Source organism: Diadema setosum, chromosome 14 (genome assembly GCF_964275005.1).
Source record: "Diadema setosum chromosome 14, eeDiaSeto1, whole genome shotgun sequence".
NCBI lineage: Eukaryota > Metazoa > Echinodermata > Echinoidea > Diadematoida > Diadematidae > Diadema > Diadema setosum.
Window position 1 is genome coordinate 117,577 of NC_092698.1, and position 24,060 is coordinate 141,636.

The 24,060-nt window shown below is 36.8% G+C and overlaps 1 protein-coding gene across 1 annotated transcript in view; it reads left to right on the forward strand.

Moving 5' to 3' along the window:
* Window positions 1-24,060, forward strand: part of LOC140238367 (guanine deaminase-like) — an 85,329-nt gene that overhangs the window by 26,246 nt on the left and 35,023 nt on the right. The window contains exons 4-8 of the mRNA XM_072318300.1: window positions 395-482; window positions 1,453-1,555; window positions 14,541-14,676; window positions 16,549-16,656; window positions 19,460-19,557. Of these exons, the coding sequence (XP_072174401.1) occupies window positions 395-482; window positions 1,453-1,555; window positions 14,541-14,676; window positions 16,549-16,656; window positions 19,460-19,557 (533 nt within the window). The remainder of the gene's footprint in view (window positions 1-394; window positions 483-1,452; window positions 1,556-14,540; window positions 14,677-16,548; window positions 16,657-19,459; window positions 19,558-24,060) is intronic.

Below are 24,060 nucleotides of genomic sequence, written 5' to 3' on the forward strand. Positions count from 1 at the left end.
AATAGAACTTAAATGCATCACTGTCACAATGGTGAGTTGACCAATGATATTTTGGTGTCTACATCACATAGGTACTGATTTCAGGTGGAAGGAGGTCAAAGGAGACCTACAAATGGCCTTTTGAGATATTTAGAATAAAGTGATCCTAATGAAAGGTGTGACCCACTTTTCATTAGGATCGCTTTGTTTTGCTGTCATTGTTTTTTGATATCTCAGCCATTTCAAAACTGATTTTTATCAAATAAACTTTGAATTCTTCTGAGAATTGTATGCTTTTTAACATTTATGAAGTAGTTTCTAATTATCGTGCAAAAATTTAAAAAATTTACTTCCCACCTCATTCCAATACTATACTATCCCTTTAATTTCACTGACTTTTTAAATCCTTGCACAGAAACGAACTTTGGCAAGCGGCACTACCACAGCGTTGTATTTTGCAACTCTTCACAAGGAGGCTTCGCTGAAATTGGCTGAGATTGCAGGTGCCATAATTTCGTTTCATAGACTGATATATCAGGAATTTTCAATTGTTGTTTCTGTCTCTCTCTCTCTCTCTCTCTCATACTGTCTAAAGGGTTTACTGTCAACATTTTGATAACAGTTGGCATGACTATTAGGGAGCATAATATTTTTAGGTGTGCTGAATGAGGCCATTTTAAACATGTTTTTATTAAGTCTCTCCTGTCACTGCGGACATTCAAGTACAGTAAGCATGTCTGGTTGGTAACTCCATAATCGTTTAAGTTCTGAATTATAAAAATCAGTGAGAGAGAATGTGGTACATTTATGTTGTTATTGTGTTTGCAGTGTTGTTGAAATATTAGCAGACACAATTTGTGTGATATCAGGCCTTTCCTATAAAATGCTCTGTGGTCCACTATGTACGACTGTTTCATTATTCATGTAGACTTATCGCAGGGCACAAGAAATTATGCAGTGTTTATACCTTAACATGCCACGTCTGTATATGTTTGACAAGCACTAGAGTGCCAGGTATCATTACCAGCACATGGCATAGCCCCACCTTCATGTTGTCTTGTAAACTGCTTACATTGTTAAGCTTAGTGATCTTTGCAGGTCTGATTTTGATGAATATCATTTGATTGAAGTGTACATGTATATATGAAGTGATGCCCAAGAGTCCTACATGTAGTTTACTTGTTTGCCTGTTGATGTGTCATTGCCAGAGGCAGTTGCCATCATTTCTCCCAAGTCATCAGGTAATTCTGGTACTGGAGGACTTAATTTTCTTCAGCACTTCATGTTGCTTGGTGCTTTTGGGTACAGTGATTAATTTGTTTGTGTGATGTCTATTATCTGACATACAAGATTAGTACTTATCTGTCAGACATGCCATGTAATAGTTTTCTGGAATCTCTGTTGCTCAAATTTAATAATTTTTTTTTTTTCATACCCCGCATCTACTGTTCTATTTTCATTTCATCTATGCAGTTGAACTGGGTCAAAGGGCTTTTGTAGGTAAGGTGAATATGGACCAGAATTCACCTGATTACTATGTAGAAACCACCGAGCAGTCACTCAAAGACACAGAGTGGTAAGGACACTGACTAAGATGTTGTTATTTGTATTCGTAAAGATTGAAATATTGTTGCTGCTAAAGTTATCTTCTCTTTAAGTTCAAGAACAATTATGGGGCCCAATGGTCACATTTTCAGGGTTTTTTGAAAACCCCATGATGGATTTTTTACCAGAAGTAAATGTGACCATGAATTACAAAATGAACAAAAAGTTAGCAAACACTGCTTTTGTGTGAGGACGGAAAATTGGTGAAATGGGTCAACCTAAATCAATCTTGACTTTTTCTGAAAGAGCGAGTCCTCTTCTACATTATGCAAAAATTTGGGATCATAAAACAAACAGGAACATGTGTTTTTAGCAGTTGATCTGGAAAACTTTTGTTTTAGAACAGTGTTATAATTAGGTGTGTCTTTAGAGTCCACTTTTCATTTCCTGAAAATCTGTGTTACGGCACAAATTGTCGCCCCTCCATGATTTGTCGCCTGGCGACCAATTTTACTGCTTGTGCAGTTCCTAATTTTTGACCTCGATAGGGACAATTTGTGCTGTCAAATTGAAGCGTAGCTGCACAAATCGTCGTCGGCCATGCACTATGAATTGTGTGGTTGGGATGGTTGGGTGGAGTGGGTGGTAAGCTATGTGCATGTGTCTGTGTGGGTGGGGGCTGCATGGTATGTGCTGTGTATGATTTGTAGGTGCATATTATGTGACTTGTGTATGCGTGAACTTGCGCATAGCTGTGTGTGTGCGTGTGTGTTTGGAGTATAATAATACAAAGTGTATGTGGAAACTGTGCATGTGTGGTGGTTTGTTTGTCTGTGTATACGTGTGCCTGTGTGCATATATGTGTCTGTGTTTGTGTTTTGATGTTTGTGCGAACTAACTTTTTGGACGGCAGCATGCGCTACTGTGGCACTGGAAATGCCTTCAACGTGTATGATCACGTGTTTATATTCACACAGCAGCGTTGATTTCAAAATGTATGGGTGTGTCAATTTCAGCGGTGAGGCGGGCTAGGAGAGAAAGACCGAGAGAAAAGGCACACGAGGAAGGCACCCACCCTAAATGTTATCTGTCTTTCATTTTTTTTTTTTCACTGTATTTATATTCTTCCATCAGTATTAACTTCAACTTCCATATCACTATATTCTTTGTACCAGAATAAGTTTGGCATACTTTATGCATGAGCGAATAAATTTGACACGCCGTAAATAATTTCGCAACCGTTTGTTGATTTTAGCACAAGCGAACTGCCATATGCACACCACAAATAGATACATACATATGTATTTATAAACAAACACCAACAAACACGCAACAAATCCTCATAATGCATATAAACCACCTCAACACACATTCTTCCATAATATGCAATAACACTTGCACACACACACATGCACACACACGTTAGAACACTTGCAATTATGTGCGCGCGCATATACATGTACACACTTCCTTGAAACCTCACCGTGACTTTTTACATCGCTTGTTTGCATGGATGTAGCCATGTAAGTTATGTGTGTGGCATTTCAATGACCATAGTCAAGGCGCAGGGACCCAGAAAAAATGACTTTGTTCAACCCAACCAGCAGAAAAGGTTTGACTGCATGGGGTGGTCGGTTGGACCCTCTGGAACACCCCTAGGTAGTATGTGATGCTAAATTGTGGTATCAATAAAATTTTACTGGCCATTTTAGTTGCGACAAGTGCTTATTGTTTGAAAAGGGTCTGCGCATGCCAAGACTACTACACGCAACACTGCTACAGGCGCTAGGCACCAGTGCTAGTGGTGCGCAAAGTAGTCTTAGCGCATGCAGACTTTTTCTTCGACAAACGAGAGTTTTTTTTTTTTGCCTGCAACCTTACTTTTCATGCCAAGCTGGGGTCGGTGTAGTATAGTTTCTAGATGTATTTATTACGTCTGATGCCCGAACCGTTTTTTTTTTTTGTTTTTTTGTTTTTTTTTTTTTTGTTTTTTTGGCGTCGCAATCACTGGGTATGGGCCAGCGGGCTTCTGCACATACACAAGGTGCAAGAGAGAAATAAAGACGAAATAAAAATGGCTAGAAACTAGACTATGGCCGATGACGCTCGTCGCTATAAAATGACAAAATAATTACAATTTTTGCATAAATATTACTTCATGAAGAATTCATCAAAACTCCATTAAAGCATATGTACATGTTACTAGAGATGTCAGCAATACAATAGGCTACATTGTAAGTTAATATTGTGCATGGTTACCACGGTAACCAGATGCCTACAGGTGATTGGTAACCCCAAAATGCCTACTGCTGCAAACTTTGGTATTTTTGTTCATATTTTTTGATAGATGCAATGAAAAAAAGCTAATGTTTTTATGCCTCCGCCACGAAGTGGTGCCGGAGGCATTATGTTTTCGGGTTGTCCGTCCGTCCGTACGTACGTCCGTCCACCCGTCCGCACGTCTGCTTTCGTTTACGCGATAACTTGAGTAATATTTACTGGAATTTTACCAAACTTGGTCCAAGTATGAAGTATGATGGGGCAATTATTTGATTAGATTTTGGGTGAAATCGGCTAAAGGTCAAAGGTCAAGGTCAAATCATGAAATTGTATCCGTTTACGCGATAACTCAAGACTGGATGGAGCAAATTTCACCAAACTTTGTTAGAGGATGATGTATGATGGGACAATTACTTGATTACTTTTTCAGTGAAATCGGACAGAGGTCAAAGGTCAAAGATCAAGGTCAAATCCTAAAATTTATCTGTACGTGATAACTCAAAACTGGATGAAGCAGCTTTCACCAAACTTGGTCCAAGGATGATGTATGATGGGACAATTAGTTGAGTAGATTTTAGTGACATTGGCAAGAGGTCAAATGTCAAAAGGTCAAGGTCAAATGCTACAAATGTTGCAATTTCCCCCATATCTATGCAATGCCCAAAGGTATTTTCTTGAAACTTGGTGTGGACATGTACTACTGCGTAAAGATTCTCCAGAGAGAGTTTCATGTCATAAGGTCAAAGGTCAAAAGGTCAAAGGTTAGGTGAAAATGTTGCAATATCACTTTTCTTGCAAATGGTTCAATGTATCTTCGTGGAATTTGGTACATATGCATGTACTGTCTGGCAGGGATTATCTAGGGAATTTAGGGGTCATGGGTCAATAGTCAGGGGTCAAAGGTCAAGGTCAACTCCTCAAAATTTTACTATTTCCCTCATATACTGGTATATGCAATGCTTGTATTATTAGTTTCAAAACTTAATACATGCATTACCTAATGGAGATTCTCCGGGAAATTTCCAGCCAGAAGGTCAAAGGTTAAGGGTCAAAGGCCAGGTTTTAATGCCCCCCCCCCCAAAAAAAAAAAAAAAAAAAATCTATTTTGTACCATCATCACACTCTTTCTTCATACCTTGGAAATTACTCAATGCATAAACTTCCCCAAAATTCCCCAAATATGTGTACCTGCACTCTTAGAAAATTATAGCAAACCCAGTTCAAGACATTTCTGACAAACATGTCATTTCAATATTTTGCCAGTTATGTGAAACTGTCATGGATCACACATTGTGAAGACATTGTACTATACGCCTATTGGGAGAATCATGCATTATGGCGGAGGCATCAGTCGCCATAGCGACATTTCTAGTTAATGATTAAAATGTAAAAAAAAAAAAAAAAATCCTGTTGCAATGGCTACCAGTACTATCCAATCAGCTCTCAATAACTTACAAACAAAAGCCCATAATTTCAGAAAGCTCGATAAGCATGTCCTTCTGCATAAGTGTACCGCATATGGGAAGAAATTATTGAAGCATTTTCAAGTTACAGCAAAATTTCTAAACAAAGTCATATAAAAAAAAAAACATTTTGAGTTAACGGCCATTGAAAGGAAGATATCATTTTCGAATAGTAAAATGCATGAAAAAGTTGTATCCGCCGTACTTTCAACACAAATTTGACTTCAAAGTACACGCAAATGTCGTTTTTAGCAATGTATGGACACAAATTTCCCTCAAAAATATATGTGAATACAGAGAGCAATTGAGCCAATGAGATTCTAATGTTAGCTCTTTTGAGTATTTACAGAGCGATGGTTATTCGAAACAACCTTGGAAAAGAGCAGAGGAAAGGTCCCTGCAGATAACCTGCACATGACAATACCTAGTATGAATCTCGCCTGTAGTTACCCGGAGATGCGCACGCAAGTCCCATTTTCCCGCAGTCAAGTTGAGGCCCTGTCACCTTTCCGGGCAAGCTACGCGGGCTTGTTACGTGTGGGGATTTTCCTGCATGCAGGACAATTTTTGCGGGCGGACAAGGCTTTGGGCGAGTTTCATGTGCGTCCTACATGCTGGTCAGACCCATGCTACTTACGTTCGTCTTAAGTGCATTTTCATGTGACCTGCGTGTCAGGCGCATGGGCGGTGAATGAGGGCTGACAACTTGGTGAAGGAATCCTTCTAAAGGAATTTGATCTGCATAGATTCACAGGCAACTTACGTACTTCAAGTGGATCAACTGCTTGCGACTTGCGGCAGCTACGGGCCTCCTACTAGTGTTCTGCAGGCAATCTCTGCGATTCACTCAGAAAATGTTTTGGTAATGCTCAAAACTTGGCTGCGGGTGAATGTATCGCCCCGTCCGCACCTCGGGGCAAATACGGGCAAGATACCAGATAAATACTGCCAGGTGCGGGCCAACTGCGGGGAGCTCCGGATAGCTTTTTTTTTCCCGCAAGTCAACTCGCAAGGCTTCTCCAGGCACGGTTTGACAAGGTCTTGAGCATGCTCAAAACTTGTTGCAGGTGAGTCGCAGGGGTTTGCCCGCAGAGTTACACGCAGAACACAAGTAAGAGGTCCTTACTTGCAGACCTCACAGGCGACTCCAACGCAGGTACTTTGCAGTCCCCGTATGTCGCTCGTAACTGAAGAAGGGTCGGTTTCGAAGCTTTTATGCAGGTCACATGGAATACACTCAAGTAACAGGTAAGTAGCACGTGTCTAGCAGGTAAGACACAAGTACGGAACTCGCCAACACCCTTGTCCGCCCGCAGAAAATTCTTCTGCTTGCTGGAAAATCCCTACTCGTTATAAGCCGGCGTAGCTTACCCGGAAAGGTGTGACAACTCCGTATAGTTTGCAGGCACAAACCTTTTTTTTTTTTGTGGAAAAAAGCCTGCGTCAAGACTACTACACGCGCCACTGGCACTGTGCGTCCCATAGAGCTTCCTGCAAGTGCCCGTGATGCGTGTAGCAGTCTTGGCATACGCAGACTTTTTAACCCTAAAAAGGCGGGGGGGGGGGTTGAATCAACCCCCCCCTCGACATTTTTCGCAACTACTTCGCCGCGCGAAATTTTTTGACCGCGCCGTTCGCTGACTTTTTACTTTCAAGTCTCGCGCATCTTTTGACACCATTTTCATGAAAGTTGCGCATACCATTACGACGCTGCATAACGTTTTATACATGCCTGTCAGAACGAAAATGGCTCAAAAACGTGATTTTGTGTATAAAGTCTATGCAAATGGAGTTTTCTCTTCTTATTCATAAAGATATGATTATTTTCACTTTTTTAGGCTGAAACTAATTAATTTTAGCATAATTATGCTTGAAATAGGTTCTGTCATAAATTTTGCGAAAAAAAAATCATAAAACAAAAGGTCAAAAAACAAGGAAATACATAAGAAATTCATAAAACAAGAAAATACATAAATTGATTTTGATACCAAATTTTTTTCTCAAGTACATTGTTAGGAATGCTACAAAGAATGTTTTCACCAAAAATTAGGATTCTACGAGCTTTAATTTCTGATTTAGAGCAAAATGTATGATTTTATGCATATATTAGCATAATTAATTATTATGATGAAAATTTACATTTCTTTATGCATAGCTTGGTAGATTATGCCACAGGTAATGCACGTGCCAAATTTCATGGTGATTGCGCGATTGATGGCTGAGATCTCGGGGGGGGGGGGGGGGAGTTGAATCAACCCCTCCCCGGCCACAGAACACCCAAAAAAGCCCGGCCTGGTTAGGGTTAACGTTTGTTCCAGCATATAATGATGAAAAGTGGCCTGTAAAATTTTAATGATACCACAATTTGGAATCACATACTACCTGGGATGTTCATGGAGGTCCCATCTACCGCTCTGTGTGGTCAAACCTTTTCTGCAGGGTGGGTTGAACGAACTCCTTAATTAACCCGGAGGACGAGTCCCGAGTATACTGGGGCAGGTGTCTATGGGAAATGCTTGTTGTAGCAAAATCAAACTTTCCTCAACACTACTGGTTAAGCCCCTTATAGGAATTAGCGCCTTGACTAGTATGTCAAAAATGATATTACCAGCCAAATTGTGCTTCGAGGGTGGGTGACAATTTGTGCCGTCAGCTCCATGCACAAATTGTCACCTATTTCAGGGGGCAACAATTTTGGACGGGGTGACAATTTGTGTTGCAACACCCTGTCCACACTCTTCAATTTCAACTCTAATAACTTCAGAAAGGATGATGCTACTGCTTTGGAAGTTGGCATGAATCATGGACAGAATGTGTTAATAAAACATGCTCAATTTCAGCTTAATCTATTAATCCCTTCATTGTTGTCATTCCAGTGATTTACGTCTTAATGTTAGTCCTATTAATCGCACAGCTAGCACATAGTAAAGATTAAGCGCTTGAATAGACCCTGTACTTCAAAGCCTCTTTTCTCAGTTCAGACTTTTCCAGAGTGCTCGCTTTCTTTCCAGTATTTAGGTAGGTTAGGGGAGTCCATTTGTATTGAGTTATACATCATTTTAAAGCTTTGAGTCTGCTCTTTCAGGATATGCTCTTAACTAAAATCCATGTCAGGCAACTTTTTGTTGATTTGTGATGCTGGGTCACATATTGTAGCATCCCCATGGTGATATTTTTGTTGAAATTAGTTGAAACAGATACAATGCTACCCCCCCCCCCCCCCCAGCCCTGGTTCTCCTGGAACTAGAAGTGATAGAGCTATATACTATTCTGTAATTACATTGATGACATTATTTTCAAGTTTGTTCATGATGGGTTTTGTGGTGCAGCTTCTTAAAAATGAATGAAAAAATATATGTCATGACAGATGGATATTCACCAAATGTGACATGTAAAATCCCTAGGGTGATAGCACTTTTTTTTTTTTTTCAAATTGGCCCCATACCCAGCCCCCCCCCCCCCCAATCCTGTGGACTAGGGGCCCAAATACCCAATTTAATTTAGCTTTAGTGCTGTCATTGGTGACTGTAGCATCAAGCTTGTTCATGATGGATATTGGGATACTCCGTCAGGGGTAAATTAGGACCCAATTTTCACAATTTTATCTTCTCCTTTAAAAATACATGGTCAAAGTTTAACCAAACTTTGCAAGAATTTGTCCTTGTGGGCATTGTGCCACATAATACCCAAGTTTGAGAATCTTTAAAAGAGTCGCTGTCTATAAAACCAAAAATACTGAGAGTAAATACAATTTACATTGATGTAGTGAATGTACATTGTACTTTTGAATACGAGCGTATGTTTATGGCAGATCCTGGGGTGGCCTCCTTGGGGTCAGGACCAAATTTGGGACCACTTTTTACATTTTGCTCTTCTTTTTGAACACACATGATCAAACTTTCTGCAAATTTGGCAGGTTTTATTGTCAGTATGATATAGGTTTAAAGGTCCAATATCGACAATATCAGAGCAAGGGTAACATGAGGAATTCAGATGTCAATAGGGAAATGAAATGCCCCCCTAGAAAAACCGATATCCATTCAGGTAAATGAGATATCCATGGCTAAGCCAAATATCCACATAATAAAAATGGTTGTGTGATTTCAGGTTAATGAGAATCTCATCAGTCATAGGTAATTCAACTGTCACGTAGGTACTTCAAATATCAGTTGACTCCAAAACACAGGAAAGATGAAAAGAAAAAAAAAAGAAAAAAAAAAAAGATGAGCACTGATAAGCATTTTATCAAATGAAGACAGTGACATTATAATGCAGAGACAAGCTCTGATGACTTATGTAACAGAAATGACCAAGTTTTTCTTTTGCTTTTTTTTCGTTTTTTTTTTTTAGAGAACACAAAAGGGTACATGATTGAATATAATAGAAATCTGAAACTTGAGAAATAATTTTGTATTTTTCACAAAAATGGCAGATATGTATTTATTTATAACCTGCAACCAAATGACCAAAAGAGTACAAGAATCTTTTTATACTCTGTAGGATGATGCAAAAGAGGTAGGCATCAGTCTCAAGAAAAGTTATTTCTTCGTATGTTTTCAGATAAAGAAAATGAATAGCCACAAGGGGAGTTAAATATCTATTTTTGTGAACATTGCCTGTTTGGAAGTCATATTGTACTATATATTCATGGAAGTGATTTGATTATTTTCACAGTGTGCAATTATGCAAAGATTTCGTAAGGAATTTCATATTTCTTGCCACCGTAGTCTGGTGTTTGATGTATGGGGCTGTTTACATGCAAAAAAATTCTCAACAATATTATGTTTGTCAGATGTATGCACTGTTTAAAACTGGACATTTGAGATCATTATTTGACTTGATTTTCCTGTTAATTGGACATTGCTGAACCATGTTTTATGTTTATTTGGCTATGCAATATTTCAGCTGCCTATTCTGATATTTGATATGTACCGCACTCTCCTTGGCCACACTCCAAGTTCGGGGTGTAAAAAAAAAAAAAGAAGCTATTGTCATATTCCTCAACTGCGCACACATGCATGGTTATGGGACAAAAGGCATTTTCCAGGGAGGTTGCCGTGAGATCACAAAGAGGTCGCACAGTGGGCATTGAAGAGATCACATCCATAATGAGATTGTGCCAACTTGCAGCAATCTGCTACGAGCTCAATGTCAATTTCAACTTGTGCCAGATCGCAGGCTTAGGTCGCAACAGTGGGCATTACACGTAGGCTTTAGATGGAGTGCAATGAGTGGAAAGTAGGCTGCTGTAGTGAGCAGGCCTGCAAGTCTTTCATTTCAATGTAATCTATTTGTGACCGTGCATCACAAAACGAACAAGAATTCGCAACCCTTGATTTTATGTGACGCCTCAAGAAAGATGACACGGGTCAACTAAGACTCAATATTTGGTCAACCATACTTTCTGAAAGAGCTACCCTTCTATATTATTCGTAATTTTGGGATCATAAAATGAATAGGAAAGTGCATTTTCAGCGGTTTTTCTACAACCCTTCTTTTTTAGTAGAGTAGGGAGATCAGGTATATCTTGGAGGCCCCTTTTCATTTCTTAGTAACCCTTTTTAATACACACTCTTCACTTTCAAGTCTAGTAATTTGTGAAGGAATGCTGCTACTGCTTTGAAAGGTGGCATTAATCGTGAACAGAATATGTGTTCATAGAGCATGTATAATTTCAGCATAATCTGATAATCTCTTCATTGTTGTTGCTCAAGTGGTTTACACCCATGTTTTTGTCCCATTCATCACACATCTAACACGCTTTGGTGGAAGAGAGAAAGTGCTTGAATAGACCCTGTACTTCAGAGCCTCTTTTCTCAGTTCACACTTTTCCAGAGTGTGTGCTTTCTTTCCAATATTTAGATAGATTAGGAGTGTCCATTTCAGTTAAGCTATACATCATTTAAAAGCATAGAGTCTGCTCTTCAGAATCTGCTGTAAACTAAAAATCTGTGTCTAGTGACTTTTTGTTGGTTTTGTGATGCAGGGTCACATTTGGAGCGCAGATGGGCAAGTCCAAGATATCGCGCACCTTACGTATGGGACATTCAGAGTTTTCAAACCTCTGAAAAGTAATGAAGGAGCACATGGATTTTACTGTTTATCATCAGGAGGACTGGTAGCCCTGAGAAGAATATTGTGTTTAAGTTTTATGTCATTTGACCTTGGCTTAATTATTTTATTAAGAAAAATATGGCAACTTACGTATGGGACCAGAGAAAAACTGGATTTTTCAAAATAAAGTTTGAATTGAAAATTCTCTGAAAGTACCTTACTGATGAAGTTCTGTTTAGAAGTGAAGAAAGGTACAATACTGAAGTATCTTTCAGCAAAGTTTCACTGCAAAAGAATGTCGCATATTTTCATGAAGTTGGTGTAATTAACGAAAGTACACCTTACGTGTACTGTCTTGTATGGGACATGGCTGAACTTACGTATGGGACATTTGTCTTTAGTGCACAAGTGTATTCATGGGAATGACTTTAAATTTCCCCATAGTGTCATATTCAGTTCCACAAATCATACTACAACATGTAACAAATGAAATAGACTTCTAAGTGGGTACTTTCCCGGTTCAGATACCTAACAAAAGCTAAAATAAGACAAATAAAAGTAATTAACAATTTACAATTAAATGTCTTAGTTCGGATTCCGTCATGCATTAACACTGTCCTCATGATGTCTACACGTACAGATACAGTATACTGACACTCTATTTCTAGCCCATTTGTAATACTCTGGTCAATATTTTTTATCAAATGAAAAAAAAAATGCGAATTCTAGCTTATGACCTTGATGTATCATACATGCACATGTACCATGACTAATTTGTAGTCTTGATAATTTCACCTGTAAAATCAAATGTCATGTACAGTGTAATTTGCAAATACAGTTTGAAATGGGTACTTTCAGTAGTTTTAGGCTTACCTTGCAAGTTGTAAAGTTTTTATAGAGCTTTGTAATTGTTTGAAATGCAGCACAAAACACAACAACAACAAGAGTAATTAATATTGCTCTGTAATCATCATGTTTTGCCATGTGAATTTTAGCTTCTGCAAAATTAATCCAATTTTAATGAAACTTTTAGAGTTTAAAAGCCGTGGTAGAACAAAGAGATAGAAGAATTTATGTGCCAATGCTGGCTTTTTTTTTTTCAAATTGCTTGGCTTCAGGTCTATGAAACCAAAGACGACAAAATTTGTGTTTGTACTTTGTACATACATACATTTGTACATGCTTGTGTAGTGATACAGGAAAGATTATCATTTGTACATTTAAATCTTAAGAGAAAATGTAATTCTAGATTTGAAACACTCAAGTAACTCACTGATCTGAAACTTACAAGTTTGATAAATTCTAATAACCTAATTTGATCACACACTACGAGATTGCAATGCTTGTTGATAATTGTGTAGATGTGGGGTACAAATTGTATGAGTTGATTAAGGTGTCTCAGAGCACATCTGTCTCTTCAAACACAATATAGAAAAGAAAATTGAATTCCCTATTTGTTTGTGTAATTTGTGTTACTAGCACTCCAACCACAGAACCAGTATTGATATTGTGGTTCATGGCAAATGTAAACTATAGTCTTCATTTTACAGGATTTTCAGAAATCATGTTCATGACCTTGATAAGTCATGACATATTCTGAGGGTGTGCAGTTGAAATATTAAACATCATATCAAAATAAAAAGTATTTGAGTAGAGTTTTTCCTTTGCTATCAACTCAAGTAAATGACAAAGTTACCTGCTGCACCTCAAGTGATTTTTCTTTTCAGTAAGACTTGTAATGTTGTCATTGATGAGCACCACAAGCACAATAATGTTTTGATTTCCCTTTTTAGGCTGTACAGCCTGTAGTACATGCTGAACAGTGTACTGCACCTAAAATGACACTTGTAGAGAATCCCATTCTCTAGGACAAAGTCATTTTGTAGAGAGGTAAAGTTGAAAATGATAACTAAATTAAGAAAATGTCCAATATCAAAATGTTAAAAGGAGGAATGTTAATTGAAGACCAGCTGCACAGCCTGTAATGAAAATAAGAAAATACAAGTATAAATGAATATTCTTTATTTTCCTTTCTTAATCATAGAATGACTCAATAATGCTGTTCTTACACTCTCCCTGAGGTCAACTAAGTAGGAGAGGTAGATATATAGACATATCCTTCAGAGTAGGTGCAAAGATAACCATTAACCAAACAAATGTAAGGACATATAGCATCCATGTCAAAAGGCGTTTTCCCATTCACTTTGCATGTAATGTCCCATACGTAAGGCATTTGTCCCATACGTAAGCAAACTTTAATTAGTTATAAGATGAAGGACTAATTAAATTTCCACATTTAGTTTTGCTAATCTGGAGTTAAAATGAATAAATTAGAACTTCCTAAAGTATGATTGGTCAATGTTGGAAATTTTCAGAAAAAACTTAAAAAAACATACTCAAATCGTTACGTACGGGACACTTCGTTCTGGGAAAGAGCATAATTTGCATAATTAATGTGCTGACCTTGTCTTACCTATTGGAAATTATACTAGCTCATACAGGGGTCATGTCCATAAAGGAACTAGGTCAAGGACAAATTAAACTGATTTTAGATGAATATTTTTAATTTGTCCCATACGTAAGGTTTGTTTTTAATTTATGCAAATTAAGGCTATATTTCTTGCATAAATTTGCATAATTGAATATTTTCTTTGCTGGAAATATATACTTCAACTCTTTGGCTACAACATGATATCAATAACTTTTTGATTAAATCAAGATGAATTTTGAGCATTTGAGGGGACATTATCTTGGACTTGCCCAGATCAAGATAGACTCTTTTCCGGTATTTGGTTATCAAAGCTACCTACACTGAAAGGTGACAAATTTCATACCCTGGTAACATAGTAAGGGTTGGGCTCATCTGTGAAACAGAAACTACAGTTTACATGTAACCTTATTTCTGTTTATTACTCACATTAGAAAAATGTTTATGCAGAGAATATGTGGCACAATTTCTTAGAGAACATTTCAGTTAAGAAACAGAGACAAAGGGAAAAGGTTTTGCTCACTATAGCTGTGCTATTGCCTACAATGTGAGTCCACCGATGTTAGTTAGCACTTTGGGTATTTCATCTAAGAAGAACGTGGGTTATTTGTAGCAACAACTGATATTGTGATCCATTGTTAGTTGTCAGGTGGGCATAATATTTCATCATCACAGACAGAATCATATATATAATTTGTGTAATTATGTTCCGTTATATGCATGTTTTGAAGGTTTGTAAAGCAAGTGCAAGCTCTTCAAAATCCTCTCGTCCAGCCAGTGGTAACCCCTCGCTTTGCTCCTTCGTGCTCTTCGACACTTATGAAGGGCCTTGCTGACATTGCCAAGAAACATCAACTCCATGTGCAGGTTGGTGACAAAAAAAAAAGTAATAAGATGTAAAGAAAATAAAAGACTCTGAAAGAAAAGTAAATTTAATGTACATTTTTTTTTTTCATATTACATGTGTACTTCATCCCACTGAGGCAATTCAGATTGCATTTGCGTTTTGCTGATCTTGTAACTACTTTGTTGTGTATATAATTTCAGACTCTCAGGTTCTATGTATAGTTATTATTACCTCACATCAGTACACCTCTCCTGTACATCAAATATTGCATACAGTACATATCCCTCATGCCAGCACTTATTTCAACAATCAAGTAAAGTGGTTAGTGGTCATATGGTGTTAAAATTCTACAGGTTATGTTTTCTTCTTTATTGGTATTCCCATGCCTCCATCCCAGGGATATGAAGCTAACCACTAATTACGTACAATACTTCGAGATCTTTTTACCTAGGAATGATCAGAATCTTGGCAATGTTTAGTACCGGTTTGTGGGCATTTGCACAGTAAAAGGTTACTTTTCAGGGGTGTCTCTTTATTTTCTGTTTCCAATGTGCAGCACCCCCGAATACAATCTGATCTTCCAGAACACTTTAATGAGAGATAACTTTGCCCCAAAATTGCTTCAAACAACTGTTAAAATTTATGCCAACATGGAAAATTTTGGGTGAAAACGTGTGATGCTGGACCGAAATCTTATGTTGTAACATATGAAGGTCAAATTATGAATGTTCATTGAAACTCTGCTGTTTTTCAATTGAATGGCTTAATTTTGATGAGAGAAGATAATAACAGGTGTGAAAGTGTATCGAACCTTGTGTTTTTTACCATTTCTAGACTTGGTGGTAAATGCACATAACATGGACAGACCAAAATGCGACAAGTCCAAGCAAGGGAAAAAAAACTTCAGCGCAATTTTCTGGTGCCAGAAAATTAACCCGTTGAGGACAAGTCCTAAGTATACTCGGGCAGGTGTCTATTGTAGGTATAAGTTTGATACAGAGGAAACTGCACAGACAATAAAATACAAACGAAGCAATTTGAGTACAGCCATTTTTTTGATGTTCTATCCCAGTGTTAGACCTTGTTGCAGTACTTTTTTCCACTGAAAATCCTGTGGCTTATATGAGTATACAGTGCACTCCCGTTATAACGAAGAAGGTTATAACAAAATTCCGGTTACAACAAAATAAATATCCAGGTCGCAAAGTTGTCAGCTCTATGTCTTTTTATTGTTTATTTGTTCGGTTATAATGAAATTTCAATAAAGCGAAAGAAATCTGCCGGTCCCGAGGAATTTGTTATAAGTATGATGGGAATCCTCTGTATTAGACCAAAATTCCAATTTTGTGCATGATTTTGTTTGATTATTAAATCAGTTACTAATTAACCAGTAGAGGATGAATCCCGAGTATACTCAAGCAGGGGTCTATGGGAAATGCGTATGTACTGTAGCAAAATCAGTTCGTCCTCATCGGGTTAAAAATTAATTCATTTCTGAATATTGTAGACTACATTTCAGGCAGTATGCGTTCCAAATTTGACGGCTGTAGCGCTGAGATCTCAGGGATCCCCCGTCACCCCCCCCCCCCACCCCATAGCATACCAGGCAGCCAAAACTAGCCTAATTCAGTTCGTGACATACACGACTGCGCCATCAAGGTGTACCACAGAAAGGTATACGTTTGCAACAAGTTCAGATCTATTTTGAAGGCTATATGCATGTTAAGCCTCAAAGCTGTTATCATTTTTTACAGAGCCCTATGCAGTAAATAATTGCATTGGGCTCACTTTGCTGATGCCATATTGCCTGTTGTAATTGTTGTTTTTCTCTTTGTCATCCACAGAAAGAGAATCATGTTGTAATCTTTATTTTTTGTTTATGCCCCTCTCAGAGTCACATATCAGAAAACATTGATGAGGTGGAATGGGTTAAAGAATTGTTCCCACAGTGTGAGAACTACACAGATGTTTATGACACACATGGACTCATGACTGACAAGGTTAGTGTTTAATTCACTCTAAACTTTCTAATGAATTAAAGTCAACAAAAAGGAATGCATACTGCTGCATAGAGTGTAGGCTGTCTCATATGTGATCAAGCTGGTTCCTTTCCCCAGTTTTGTCTCTCTTTCTCTTTATTTATGCCTGCGCCACGTACTGTCATCAGGGGCATTCATGTTTTCAGGTTGTTCCGTCCATGCGTAATCAAGTTTGTGGACAGCATAACTAAAAAAATGTTTGAGGTATCCTAATGAAACTTGGCATGTACATGTATGTATGAGTGGGCGAAGTTGTGCCTATCAACATTTTGGTGCACATGCTCAAAGTCAAAGGTCAAATGCTCAAAATTTCACTATTCCCCCCATACTCTGTGCAATACCTGAAGGTATTTTCGTAAAACTTAGTGTATATTATTATTATTATTATTAATGATATCTTTATTCAACAAATTATTGATTGCAGCCAGAGGCTGAATTACAAATGACTTTACTAAAATGAGAAATATACATGTACATGTACAGTATTACATAAATACAAAAATGTAAAATTATATAATTAAGATAACATGCAGGCTCATACCAAAAAAAAAAAAACAACAACAACCTCTGGCACTGCATACATATTAGGGAAATAATGAAAGATTGAGTTGACCTTTGACCTTAGTTTGACCTTAAAGTTCCCAAGACAATCACTGCCAATCAGTACATGCATATTCATTAAGTTCTTCTATAAATGAACCTTGAATCATTTCTGAGATATGAAAAAAAATGAAATTCTAACATGACTTTGTATTTTAACATATACATGTACAAAATCGTACATACAGTATATGTGTACTACCAAATAAAGATTATCCAGAGAGAGTTTTGGGTCATGAGGTAAAAAGTCAAGTGAAAATTTCACTTTTTTTCTCCACACGTTTCTCACAAATGGTTCAAGGCACCTTCATGGAGACTTTACGGTTGTAATACATGTATGCATGTACTGACTGTCAGTGATTATCTAGGGAATTTGGAGATCATGGTTTAAAGTTCAGGGGGTCAAAGGTCAAGGTCAACTCCTCAAAATTTCACTATTTCCCTCATATCTATGCAATGCCTGCAGGTTTTTTCTTGAAACTAAATACATGTATTACACAATAGAGATTCTCTGGGAAGTTTCTTCCCAAACAGTCAAATGTCAGGTGAAAGTGCTAAATTTCACTTTGTCCTCCATATGTATCTCAAAAATGATTCAAAGTATCATTATGAAACTCAGTACATATTTATGTATGTTCTACTTGACAGTGATTCTCTTTGGAGTCTTAGGGTCATAAGGTCAAAGGTCAAGGGTCAGAGCCCAGTTAAAATACTAATATTTTGCTATTTGATACTGAAATTGCACTTTTTTTTTCCATTCCTTGAAAAAAATTACCAAATGCTAAAATTATACGTAAAAGGGTCAAAAGTAAAAAAATCTTCAAATCCTTAAATACTTGCACTCTTAGACAACATTGCCATTTATCCAATTAAACCTAGTTCAAGGAAAGTGAACATTCAACACATTTGTGACAAACCTGTCATTTAGTATTTTGCCAGTCATGTGAAACTGTCATCACACATTGTCAAGACATTGTACTGTAGACTTATAATGTATTAGGAGAACCATTCATTATGGGGGAGGCATATCAGACGCCATAGCGACATAAGAGTGATTGATTTTTCATGAAATTTGATACATGTAATATGCTTTTTGTCAAATATGCAACATCATTTCTTTGTGCAAAATGTACTAGCAGTTTATTGAGTAGTGTTTGTTTAGAAAAGCAGACTCTGATAAGCAGCATTGTGAATCTTTAGACCTGTAATGTTTGCATTAACTCTTTATGTGCCATGGTATAAACCCTGTGTGCCACATTATTCTGAGAATGCAACGTACAATGTACCTAGTCATACTTTGGCAAAGCGTTCTGTTTTTCAAGTCTACGTAACTTTTAATAGATTTGTATACCCTGGTCGTGTAATGAGCAAAGTTGTAGAGAATATGCCCAGCTTTTCTTCAATGTAAATTGTATGACAAATCTATGATTGTTTTTCGTTCAAATGACCAGTATCTACATTATTGTAGAGGCATGACTTTTGCACTCAGAACAGTTAACAGAAACCTAGAATTTATTTGCAAATCCAGTAGGGAAAATCATTTGATAGTCAATCGCCACATAAAATGCAAGCTACATGTGACAGGGATAGAATCACAAGAAAGACTTTCATTGTGCTGTGGCATTTGGCAATAAAGATTATCAATCAGTTTGGGTGGGTGTGTACGTTTGAGCAGAATATGTGAGTTGGCGCACCGCCGGGCGTTTGAACACAACACACAAAGAGTTAATGAACAGGTTGGAATGTAGAAGCCATTCAGTAGATCACATAATTATTATTAGTTTATGCTTTGAGACTACAGTAGAGGTTTATATGTGAATTTGAAGCATGAGGCGCTCATTCTCTTTACAGCTGTTGTTCTTGTTGATTTCAAGGGCTCTTGTGGACCTTTTCAAGTAAACTTAGCACTGGCCACCTGATGCTATGGTGTTCAAACACAGATGGACACTTCTTGTGAGAATGACATTACAGATGTAAAATTTGGCAATGATTGTGAAATTTTTGTGAGATGACAAAATATTGCATTGTGTTTTTTGACAAAGAGTAAAATCTAAATGATAATACACTTGCCTCAAGTCAGGAAATATAGATCTCACTCATTTTTCAATGTATGTTTTCTGGAAACTAAGGTGAGAATTTTGTCTTAAACTTCTTTGCAATGGAGACTGTGTTGGCGCACTGCATTTACCTGGACGATGGAGAAATTGATGTGTTCAAGAATCACGGCACGGCCATGTCTCATTGTCCTTGCTCAAATTTCTCGTAAGTGGATAACATTTTGAAATTCATATCGGCTTGGTGTTTGAGCTGTTGTTTTGTGTTTGCTTTTTCTTCTCTTTTTTTGCTTGATTAATCTGCACACTAGTCTTTGTGGTTTCTATTACATATTTTGCCAGTGGAAATTTAGAACTTGAAGAACTTCTCTCATGAAATGACTTTCCAGTTTCTAGGAGAGACAAGGTACACGTAACACACATGCCTGCAGGTGCAGGTGACATAGTCTACATCTCTGCTTCTTGATTATTTTTTGTATTGTGCATACATGTACACTGTGTATACATGTATTCATTTATATATTTACCGGTACTCCAGTATTCATGCATAAAATGCCAGTTAGTGATGAATCATTAACTATGCTAAGTGTAATTGAAAGTTGTCTGATGAGAACACAAAGGAAAGTGTAATTTGGAAGTCAAGCAGTCAAGTATACAATGTACTCCAAACTCAACAATGAATGCACTACAATTAACCCGTTGAGGACGAGTCCCGAGTATATTCGGGCAAGCATCTATGGGAAATGCGTGTTGTAGCAAAATCAAACCGTCCTCAACGGGTTAAATGATAGTCGAGATTCAAGGAGTTAGCAGCAGATGTATTGAAACAAAACAGAAAAAATCTCATTTACATGAATATGGTGCTTGATTTCCAAATGTTTTTTATGCCTTTTTCCCTCATTTTAGAAGGGGGCGGGAGTGAATGAATTGTTTTGACCAATGTCAGTGACTGTTGTAGTCAAACTTTGATGTGAGAAAAGGGGGAACTCATGGATCAATGTTACTTCCAGTTTCTGAAAGAACTGAGAACTTTACTGAGATTTTTTTGTTACTGATGCTTCCCATGAATGCGCCATTGTCCATTGCTTTGTGAGCCCAAAGCTCTTCTTCAAAGCTACAGAAGTATTCCTGTTGAAACCAGAAAATGTCCTCTTTTTAGCACTCTTCCTATCTCAACCAACAAGTGTTCCCTTTCAAGGCTCTCCCTATCTACACACACACACACACAAATTTCCCCCTTCGAGGCCTGCCTTGTCAAGATTGGAATTTGCCCACCTTTAAAAGAAAACTGTACTGACATTTTCTAATTGTCTGATAATTCTAGTCTACATTTTTTGATGCCTACTACTGGAAAGAGAGGATTGTAAAACCCAGGATAAGCCTGTAATGATTTTTTGAAAAAAATGAAAACAAGCAAGCCATGGAACGATCCACGCAATTTGGCCTACGTCACAGGTGCTCTTTGTGCACAACTCCGACATTAGCAAGACGAACTACATAATGCCAATTTACTGATGAAATCTCACACGAAGCACTCCAAAAGCTGTTATTTAGTATGATTGCAATATGGAGCTATAATAAATATGTTAAACAATATCTATTAATCTTTAAAAGCAAGCTCTTCAACAGCTTTTTATTTAGATAAAACTTGTTGGGAAATTCCAGATATGGGCAAGTCCAGCGTCACGGACATTACATTTCAGACATTTTTTGACACTTTATGAGGTTAGTTTTAAAAGAGAAAACATTTATTTGAAGCTAATACTTGGTGATCACACACCACTCATCTAGATAAAACAACACTGTGAATATAAGAAAAAAATATACAATCGTTGTTTAATTATGCCAGAAAATGTTGTGCGTCACGGACATTACATTTTTTGGACACAACTCTTTACATGCCAACAAATAGTTTACAAACTCTGTGAGTTTAATCATCTTAATAAGACATTTTTCCTTTACAATGAATGTTTTGATATTGCTGTAACATATTTTAAACAAATTTAAATTAAAAAGTGTTTCAAATGACAATGATGGAAAGAAATCTGGCGTCACGGACATTACATTTTGAGCGTCACGGACATTACGCTTTTGTCCACTTATTAAAAACTGAAAGTAAGGTTAGTGAAAAACTATTTTTTCTATTTTTTCTGAAGCAAAAGGACTGTAGGGTACATAAAGATACTTTTTAGTCCATTCTATGAAATAAACAATGTTTTTCAGTTTCCATGGCAACAATAAACAACTCAATATTATTTAATAAAAGTATATAGATATGGTAAAATGAAAGTACTTTTACAATTTAGACTATTCTACATGGTATGTCTTCTACAATCATCTAAGAATACATAAACACTGTCATTGAAGCAATCCCTAAAAGTTAAACTGAAAAGAAAACTCAAAGAGAAAAGTCTTAAAACGTCACGGACATTACAATTTTATGCACTTTGAAAATATATGAAATATCAGTCAGTTACTTAATACTTTCTTTTTCTTTTGTTTTCACTTTTTCTCATTTTTTAAACATACAATGCCATGAAATAAATCGTGTCAACTTTAAACAATTTCTCTGAAATATTTATCTCTTCTCTTTTCACCTTCCAAGGTAAAAATAAACATGTTATATGAATGATGCAATGTAATAATACAAAAATGAAATGATATCAAACAATGGCTCAATACTGACAAATGAAACAATCTTCATAAGTAAATCATAACATGAAGAATACATAATCAGTAATATTGATATTTATCTCTGATATTCGAATGATATTGATGGTACAACTTTTTTATATATAGGAACAAGCCTACGGATGTTACAGATATTACACCTTTGATGAACCTTGAACATGATAAGTGATTAACTTTTTGTTTAGTTCTTTCTGCTGACATCTTTTTTGTATGAGCTAGCTTTACAACATAAAGTATTTCTTTGATACATGATTTTCTCTGATAAGTGGCAATAATAAACATGAATGTACAATCATGGTACGATACAGACTAATTTAAGTGGTTCATTATACCACAAAATTAAGTACAGTTAAGAGAACACATAACCAAAGCAAAAAATGCCTAGATGCAATTCTACAGGGTAGATTGTGAGCTACTGCTACTGCTATTTTGTAAAAAAGTTTAGTTATTCAGCTTCAAAGTTTTGTTTAAAGGAACATATATTTAGATTGTCCATTGTTAGAGAAGACAGACACTCGATAATCTGTGTCTTCTCGATGAAAGACTCTTCTTCATTGCTATAGACGAACAGATTAGATGTACCCTGTCTTATCATGAATGTAAGTTCAGTACATCCATCTCCATGAACTGCAGTGATTTGAGCTACAAAATATTTCACTGACTTTTTGGTTAAGAACTTGACTCAAACGAACGACCCAATTGCAGGTTGGTGAGATAATGAAAGTAGAAACAGATTAAAGGCAAGGGTAAAGATTTGATGAACAAGGTATTACCCCCCCCCCCACACACACACATACCTGCCCCCCCCCCCATATACAATCCATGTGTACATGCCCCCCACCCCACACACACACACCCACACACACATTCACACTAACAAAGAAAGATTACAGGCAATATTAGAAAACTTCATCATTATTTACAGGTATTTCTAAATTTTTCATACTTCGTAATGTCCGTGACTTCTACGGGATTTATAACATTGTAATGTCCGTGACGCACTTTACTGGAAAAGTATTCATGTGTTTCAAAATTTAATTGATAGTCTTGTGTAACAGATTGATTAATAATCAGAAAAACATTGTTTAATTACAAAACTTCAGCATTTTTAAAAAAGTATTTCTAAATTTTTGATACTTAGTAATGTCCGTGACGTCTATGGGATTTATAACATTGTAATGTCCGTGACGCATTTTACTGGAAAAGTATTCATGTGTTTCAAAATTTAATTTGTAATCGTGTGTAACACCATATTCTAGCTTTGCAAACCAAATTTTAACTTACTTGGATCAATTTTAATCTCTGTACAAAAACTTTTATACCTAAAACGTCACGGACATTACACTTTCAAAAAGGTAGAAATCACCAAATTTCAATACGCTGTGATTTTCTTAATATAATATATTTTTGAAAAATTCTTTCTGTTTCATTTAGTGCATTCCATGGACAGTAGAAAAAAAATAAAATGCAGCCAAGATGGGCTTAAACATTCTAATTTTTCTCTCATGAATAAAATGTGTTCAAAACAGTGCTTTTGAGCACTACATTCAAAATGAAGCTAAATTTAGTTTGACATGGTGAAAAAATCAATTTTGCTAGATTTTCCCCAAATTTTCTTTATATTCATCTAAGTATAGGCTTTTCTGAATACTTTGAACATAAATTCAGTTAAAGTCTGTGAAATTTATTTTTTCACCCTGAGGTAACTTTTTTCATGGACTTGCCCATATGCAAAATGAAATTGGCATCGTTATCCGAACGTGCTGCCCATAGAAGACCGTGTGTAAGTAACGTTACGCATTGATGATCATGATGATCGAGCGATGGTTCGCCATCTAATGTAGATGAGGGCTGAGTGAAAAATGTAGTTCCTATATCACACAAGTCGCAAAAATCATTACACTTTTGAGTTTAGTTCTCGCGTAAATTCCCGGTTCGCACAGTACTAGTCGGCTAACTTCAGTTCTAGATTGTGCATCTTGCGTTCGCCAAGATCTCTCGCGAAGAGTGATTTTTTTTT